The sequence below is a fragment of the Otolemur garnettii genome, unplaced genomic scaffold, assembly GCF_000181295.1.
Source record: "Otolemur garnettii isolate 467f Iridium unplaced genomic scaffold, OtoGar3 scaffold00122, whole genome shotgun sequence".
NCBI lineage: Eukaryota > Metazoa > Chordata > Mammalia > Primates > Galagidae > Otolemur > Otolemur garnettii.
In genome coordinates, this window is record NW_003852517.1 from 1,819,264 (window position 1) to 1,827,764 (window position 8,501).

General features: G+C 37.3%; 1 protein-coding gene across 1 annotated transcript in view; it reads right to left on the reverse strand.

Moving 5' to 3' along the window:
* The window catches only part of SLC9C1 (solute carrier family 9 member C1), a 95,084-nt gene extending 94,897 nt beyond the window's left edge, over positions 1-187 (reverse strand). Inside the window, exon 1 of the mRNA XM_023517858.1 lies at positions 28-187. Within this exon, the coding sequence (XP_023373626.1) occupies positions 28-187 (160 nt within the window). The remainder of the gene's footprint in view (positions 1-27) is intronic.
* Positions 188-8,501: the final 8,314 nt, after the last annotated feature.

Here is an 8,501-nt window from a genome sequence, read left to right on the forward strand (position 1 = left end):
AAAAAAAAAAAAAAAAGAGACACTTACCTCCCAAGGTGCAGATCAAAGATAATATTAGAATCATTTCAGGCAGGTTCTCAGGAGTACTCAGAAATAAACTCCTGAGTACTTTCAGCCATGAGTCCGGAGAATTGTAATGAAAGGTGAAGTTAGCATTCTGCGTGTCATGCTTGACCAAATTGTCCATCCTGTGTCTGAGTCCAATTCTATGTCTGTCTGCAAAACTCAGATAGGTTCAAAAAAACATAACATTTGCCTTCTTGGTGGCCTTCAGATAATTTGCTTACAATGGAAATTACTATTTCTTGTGATGTCTTATAGCCTACCAAAATTAGGACTGCCTCTCCTTTCTGTGATACTTTCAATTTAAATGAACTTTAAAAGGCAGAACCCAAGGGATAGAAACTAGCCAGTGTCACCTTGTGTTCATTTATGGTGCCAAGCACTACCCAGTTATTATGCACCCTGCATCTGTCCAACTGTGTGAAAGAAAATTTCTTCATTTAACCATTTACATTCACCAGTGTGATCATGGGGACCACAAGCTGGTACAAGTTACTTAGCTCTGGGAATGGACAACTGAGGGGTTGGTGAGCTTATCCCAGCTCCCGGGAACATGTCCTGACAGCTATTCCAAAGTGTGAAGTGGAACGGGGGAATATTTGGCTCCCACTTATTGTTTTATCCAGAGGTAAATAGACTATGGTGATATTCAACCACAGCCTTCTTTTATCTTATTTGGGACACTAACAGATCAGGTTTTTTCTACCTTTTATAAGTTTACGTCAGTAAGAAAGTTAAAACCTACCCAAATGGAAACAAATGAAGCCCTGCCAGTAACACCCATAAGTTTGGGGAGTTTTAAGCAGAAAAGGATCCTGGTAACTGAAATTTTACATGTTCTACTATATTGTTACTTCTTGCAACAGAAACAACAAGGGCTTTGATAAGAGTCTGAAGCTATATAGTTGTAATAGCCACAGTCCGATAATCCTACCTGCTTCCCATGGAAAGGAAAGTTTACACCAAAGACCTTAAACTCATGCGGGGAATTCTTCTTGTTCTATTTCTAATAATAATAGCTTAACATTTTTCAGTGTCTGCTATTAGCTTCATCTGGATACCTTACTGAGCAAATATGATTGCTCTCATAATCTGGCGATTTGTTTTTCAGTTTCTGATATGTTTGTGTATGTGTGCATAAATTTGTTTTCTAATGTTCTTTTGTGATAAGAAAAACAGTATTTTGAGAGAGATAATTAGATGAATATACATTCAGAAAGGTTGCATCACATTAGCACCAAGGTAAAAGTGTGGACTCTGGTCAAACTACTTGCATGCACCAGTCTGATGGCTTCTGCTGGTAGGTTCAAAGACTCTGAACAACTTACTTCAATTCCATTCGCCTCAGTTTTCAGATCTGTACAATGTCTTAGTCTGCGCAATTTCTTTCCCTATATTTTTGACCTTTGGATTTGCCTGGATAGCTACAATGATGCTAGTACATGGGTCCTGTTCCCAGAGATTATAATTTCATTCAGTCTGAGTTGCTCCTTGGGTGATTTTAACGTGTAGCCAATGTTAGCAACCACTGTGATCCACTCAACTCAAAGGCAACAATCTGAATTTTCAGGCTCAAAGCCAGATTCTTTTCAATATTACTGATCATGTTTTGCAAGGCAAGATTTTAATGCTCATCAGCCAAAATCACCAGAAACACATCTGCAGCTGACAAGTTTTGTTTATTATTTGTTTAGTGAGGGAGACTGACTACCCACCATAGGGAGCCATTGGCCTCTCAGTAAAAAATGTTTAGGAAGAACCTATTTTAGCATCTGGGTTTTGGCTGAGTAATTTGGGAGAGGGTCTAAGGAAGTAAAGGTTCTTTCTAGATTGGGAGCTGTCAGAGGGGAGGACAATTCTTTGATTGTGTGTCTCAATAAAACTCATGTAAATACACACACACTAACGAAAGCTGATAAGCAAAAAAAGAAAATGAAAAAGGTTCATGGTCCATGCATAATTTTTGTGATACCAGATACCACAGACAAGCAAAAAGTCCTCACATAATCTGCATGTGGCCCACTGGCCACAAGTTGGACACCTCTGGGAGACATTTTCTGATGTTGATGTTCTGTGGAATTATTCATGTCCTTAAGGAGAATAGCACATCCTGGTCATTAGTATCAGGCCAGCTGTGAGTATCAAACCAGTTCTTGGATTTGGGGATGCTTTTAGATTTTTTTTTTCCTCAAAGCATTTCTAAAGTTTTTAAGCTCACCTTAACTTAGCAAGAACTGGAGGTAGACTTGGAGATCTTGGTAAAAAAAAACAAATGATAGAGCAGAGTGAATTTAACTATGCCTCCTAAGCCAGAGATTCTCAATCTTGCTACACATGGAATCACTCAGTGTGTTTTTATTTTTTTTGGGGGGGGGCATTCATTGAGGGTACAAAGAATTAGGTTACATTGCATTGTTAGGTAAAGTCCCTCTGTGGCCTCCCACCTTCCTTCACTTGATGAGTTTTAAAAAATACTGATGCCTGGTTGCTGCCCACTGAGGTTAATGTAATTAGTCTGGGGTGCAGCCTGGATATTAGAAATTGTAAAAGCCTCCCAGTGACTTAAATCACTGGGGTTTGAGTAACTGAGGTTTAGAAACAGTGCTGGAGGAGAAATCACTGCTATTAGGAAAGACCATTTTGATTGCTGATAATTGCTCTTAGAATTTAGAATAGAATGCTCATCAAACCATTCAGGAAAATGTTTTCACTGTCACCGCTTAACTTGCACAGTGTTATACCAATACTAAGTAATCTAGATCATACTAGTTTGAGCAAATAAGAAAAACTATATTCCACATCATAGTTACACATTCCTCCATGCTTTTGGAATTTAATAATATAGTTAATGAGTCTTTTGTTTCCCACACTATAAGTAGGGATACATTTTCCCATAAGCATTTTTCTCATTTCTAAAATTCTATTACTCCAGTTTTAATATTTTAATGTATGAGCAAAGAACTCTTCTTCAGCTTAAATTAATTTTTGATGGCTTTGAATAAGTTTATGAGTTGAAGTCTCATTAAGGAAAACACAATTCACATTGTGTGTAGAGGTAATTAATGCCTGCCATTTCAAACTGGCATGGGGTTGGACATAGAGGCTCAGACCTATAATCTCAACACTCACAAGGCAGAGGCAGGAGGGTGACTTGAGGCCAGGAATTCAAAATCAGCCTGGGCAACATAGCAAGACCCTCATCTCTAAAAACTGATTTAAAAAAAAAATTAGCTGCATATGATGACACATATCTGTGGTCCCAGGTACCCAATGAGGAGGCTGGGGCAGGAGGTTGGCTTGAACACAGGCATTCAAGACTGCAGAGAGCTACAATCACTCAGTGCACTCCAGTCTGGGTGGCAAAGTGAGATCCCTGTGTTTAAAACTTTTCTGTCTCATGGAGTAAAGGGCACACTGATTCATCTTGTCTTTAACAATGGGAACAAGCTTTCTTCCTTTTAATTGCTACATTTAGCAGCAATTAGGAGTCAAAAGTATCCTGAAGAGGGCATTGTGGGATCCCATTAATATTCAGGGAGGCAAAGCTCTGGCTTAATGGTTACAGTGTCTGCTAAGTGAACCTTCCTACTACATAAAGCAGGCATCTTACTCACCGACTGAAGGTGAGCGGATTATCGTCCTCCTAAGGCTTCTTCTCTCCGAATGGACCCAGGATCAGCTCCACACACCGGAGGAGATTCGTTGCATCACTGCGCTCTGCTCCGGGACTTTTTTCAGTGCCTCATTAATACAAAGGGAACAGAGGCCAGTGAATACTTCCTAAAGGGTTGATATGAAATGCATAATGGAGGAAGGGTAGGGGCTAAGGAGTAAACTGCAAGTCTGGTTGATCTTTAGGAAAGTGCTTGACTGCCATGAGAAAGATGTAAATTCTAAAAGGGGATGACTGAATCTCTGGCTGAAATACTGAGGGAATATTTGTTCTTTTGGGTGGAAAGGCTGAAAGAGAAAGCATCAGTGGGAAAGATCAACTTCTGGAAAGGGAAGCTAGAGGAAAGCTCACCGTCCAGAGCTTCCAAAGGAGTTTCCTGTGGTAGGTAAGTGGGAAGTGCAGGCCAGCTATGTTTTGCTCACCTCAGCTTAGCAAAGCCTAACCGCAGCCTCACTGACAGTTACTTGCTCCAAGCCCCGCCCCAGGTCTTTATCATTGGTTCTAAGATTATAACACCTGATGTTATTGGCTGATGAATGACAGCATTTTTACCTCGGCATATTCAAGGCATTTGAGGGCTGAAAGCTGTGGTTATTTAAAAAAATAAATAAATATGCAAGAGACAAAAAAAAAAAAAAAAGAAAAAAAAAAAAGGCAACCTCCAGAAATTGTATTATTTAGGTTTTTTAAAAAAAGGTTTGAAGCAGTGAATTTCTGGTAAAGAGCTGATGAACCCTGTTTCTCCAGAATTCTTGTAAAAAGGAATTTGCTGGGTAAGATAAAGTGGTAGTGATTTTGAAATATGAGAACACAGGTTGCTATATTTAAAAAAATAATAATGTTGACTATTCTGGGTAGGTAGGTAGGAGAATGAAATCCAGACAGACTGGCAAGATGGACTTTCTTTGGATCATATGTGGGGAAGTTTTTAAGAATAAGATGTACTTCTTAAAAGAAATTTTTAAGAATAATGATGTACTAGTTTCTTTTTTCTTATAATATACATAATATGTAAAGGATATTTTAGTTGAAATTACATAGAATTATTACTATAGAGCTAATTTGCATGTTCTTACTCATAAAATATTTTGGGAGGAAATTTTATTTTATTTTTTAAAATTAAATTGTAAACACATAGAGCATGTATACATTAATGCATTTATGGGGTACAATGTGCTGATTTCATTTAGAATTTGGAAGGCTTACATCACACTGGTTAATATGTACCTCATCTCTTTTACTTAATTATTGTGTTAAGACATTGATGCTCTATACTAATAGATCCAACATGTACCCTTGCATTATACACCATAGGTGTGATCCCACAATTCACCCTACCCTCCCTCAAACTTACCTTTCCCCTCCCCTCACAGCTCTCTTCCTCCCTCCTTCATCTTGGGCCATAGTTGTGATCTATTCTTCATATGAAAGTGTGAGTGGTTATAAATTGGTTTCATAATAGTACTGAGTTCTTCCATTCTTGAGATACTTTACTAAGTAGGATATGTTCTAACTCCTTCCATGTAAACATAAAAGGAGAAGTCTCCATCTTTTTAAAGGCTGCACGGTGTACATATACCACAATTTATTAATCCATTCATGGGTCGATGGACACTTGGGCTTCTTCCATGACTTCACTATTATGAATTGAGCTGCAATGAATAATCTGGTGCAAATATCTTTGTTATAAAGTGATTTTTTGTGTTCTGGATATATACCTATAGAGGAATTATAGGATTGAATGGCAGGTCTATTTTTAGATCCCTAAGTGATCTCCAAACATCTTTCCAAAAGGAACATATTAATTTGCATTCCCACCAACAATGCAGAAGTGTTCCCTTTTCACCGCATCCATGCCAACATTTATGTTTTTGGGATTTTGTGATGTGGGCTAATCTTACTGGAGTTAGAGGATATCTCAAAGTGGTTTTGATTTGCATTTCTCTGATGATTAAGGATGATGAGCATTTTTTCATGTGTCTGTAGGCCATGTTCCTGTCTTCTTCAAAGAAGTTTCTCTTCAGGTCCCTTGCCCACCCTGAGATGGGATCACTTGTTCTTTTCTTGATAATACGTTTGAGTTCTCTGTTCTCTGTGGATTCTGGTTATTAAACCTTTGTTTGAGACATAAGCTGCAAATATCCTCTCCCATTCTGAGGGCTGTCAGCTGGCTTTACATACTGTGTTCTTTGCTGTGCAGAAGCTTTTTAGTTTGATCATATCCCAGTAATGTATTTCTGGTGTTGCTTCAATTGCCCAGGGTGGGTCCTCCTCATAAAGTATTCTCCCAGGCCAATTTGTTCAAGTGTTTTTCCTGCACTCTCTCCAAGAATCTTTATAGTTTCATATCTTAAGTTTAAATCTTTTATCCAGTGAGAGTCAATTTTTGTTAATGGTGAAAGGTGTGGGTCCAGTTTCAGTCTTCTACAAGTCACCAGCCGATTCTCCCTGTACCATTTGTTAAATAGGGAATCTTTCCCACCAATTGATATTTTTGATGGGCTTATCAAAGATCAAATGATGATAAGTGTTTGGGTTCATCTCTTGTTTCTCAATTCTGTTCCATACATCTACTTCTCTATTTTTGTGCCAATATCATGCTGTTTTGATAACTATAGATTTATAGTATAGTTTGAAGTCTGGTAGCATGATTCCTCCTGATTTGTTTCTATTTCGAGTAATGTCTTGGCTATTCAAGGTTTTTTCTGGTTCTATATAAAACTAAGTACTATTTTTTCCAGATCTGTAAAGTATGACAGTGGTGCTTTGATAGGGATTGCATTAAATTTGTAAATTGCTTTGGGTATTATGGACACTTTAATAATGTTGATTCTTACCAGCCATGAGCATGGTATGTTTTTCCATTTGTTAACATCTTCAGCTATTTCTTTCCTCAGAGTTTCATAATTCTCATTATAGAGATCTTTCACATCCTCTGTTAGTAAATTCCCAAATATTTCATCTTCTTTGGCACAACTATAAAGGGACTTTTTTTTTCCGGCTTCACTATTATTGGTATATATAAAAGCTACTGATCTGTGAGTATTGATTTTGTATCCCGAGATGCTACTGTATTCATTGATCACTTCTAAGAGTGTTGTGGTTGAGTTTCTGGGGTTTTCCAGGTATAAAATCATATCATCTGTGAAGAGTGAAAGTTTGATCTCTTCTGACCCTATTGAATCACCTTCTCTTGCCTGATTGTGATGGCTGAGACTTCCATTACAATTTTAAAAGGCAATGGAGACAATGGGCAACCTTGCCTAGTTCCTGATTGGAGTGGAAATGTTTTCGATTTTACTATATTCAATATGATATTGGCTGTGAGTTTACTGTAGATGGCCTCTATCAGTTTAAGAAAAGTCCCTTCTATACCTATTTTCTTAAGTGTTCTGATCATGAAACGATGCTGGATATTATCAAAAGCTTTTACTGCATTTATTGAGAGAATCATATTGTCTTTGTTTTTTCGTTTGTTTATGTGATGTATTATATTTATAGATTTACGTATATTGAACCAATCTTGAGACCCTGGGATAAAACCTACTTGGTCATGGTGTATAATTCATTTGATGTGTTGCTGGATTCTGTTTGCTAGGATCTTATTGAAGATTTTTGTATCTATGTTCATTAAAGATATTGGTCTATAGTTTTCCTTTCTTGTTGGGTCTTTTCCTGGTTTGGGGATCAGGGTGATATTTGCTTCATAGAATGTGTTGGAAAGTATTCCTTCTTTTTTGATGTTTTGGAAAAGGTTAAGTAATATAGGTACTAGTTCCTCTTTAAAGGTTTGGTAGAATTCTGATGTGAAGCAATCTGGTCCCAGGCTCTTCTTTTTGGGGAGATTTCATATAGTTGATTTTATTTCAGTACTTGATATAGGTCTGTTCAGCATTTCTAATTCTATCTGATTAAGACTAGGAAGGTGGAGTGCTTCCAAGTATTGGTCAGTTTCTTTCAGATTTTCATATTTCTGAGAATAAAGTTCTTATAGTATTCATTAAGGATTCTTTGAGTTTCTGAGGTGTCTGTTGTTATTTCACCTTTGTCATTTCTGATTGATTATATTAGAGACTTTAATTTTCTATTTTTTGTTAGGTTGGCTAAAGGTTTATCATTTTGTTGAATTTCTAAAAAAACTTACTTTTTGATTCATTGATCTTTGAATAAGAATTTGAATAATTCTTTTGTTTTTGATTTCATTTAATTCTGCTCTGATTTTGGCTATTTCTTCTCTTCTGCTGAGTTTGGGGTTGGAATGTTCTTCCTTTTCCAGTTGCTTAAGATGTCTGATTAAGTTATTGACTTTCCATTCTCTTGAGGAAGGCTTATAACATTATAGATTTCCCTCTTAGGACTGCCTTTGTAGTATCCCAGAGGTTCTAATAATTCATGTCTTCATTATTGGTTTTTTTTTGCAGTTTTTGGCTGAGGCTTGGTTTGAACCTGCCACCTCTGGCACATGGGGCTGACGCCCTACTCCTTTGAGCCACAGGCGCCTCTTTCATTACTGTTTTGTTCCAAAAATTTGGCAATTTCCTTCTTAATCTCATCTATGACCCAGCTATCATTCAGCATGAGGTCTTAGTTTCCATGTCTTTGTATGAGTTTGCAAATACCCATTATTGGTGAGTTCAACTTTTATTGCATGATGATCTGAGAAAATACAGGAATAATTTCTATGGTTTTAAATTTGCTGAGGTTAGGGTGGTGCCTGTGGCTCAGTGAGTGTGGTGCCAGTTGCATATACCAAGGGCAGTGGATT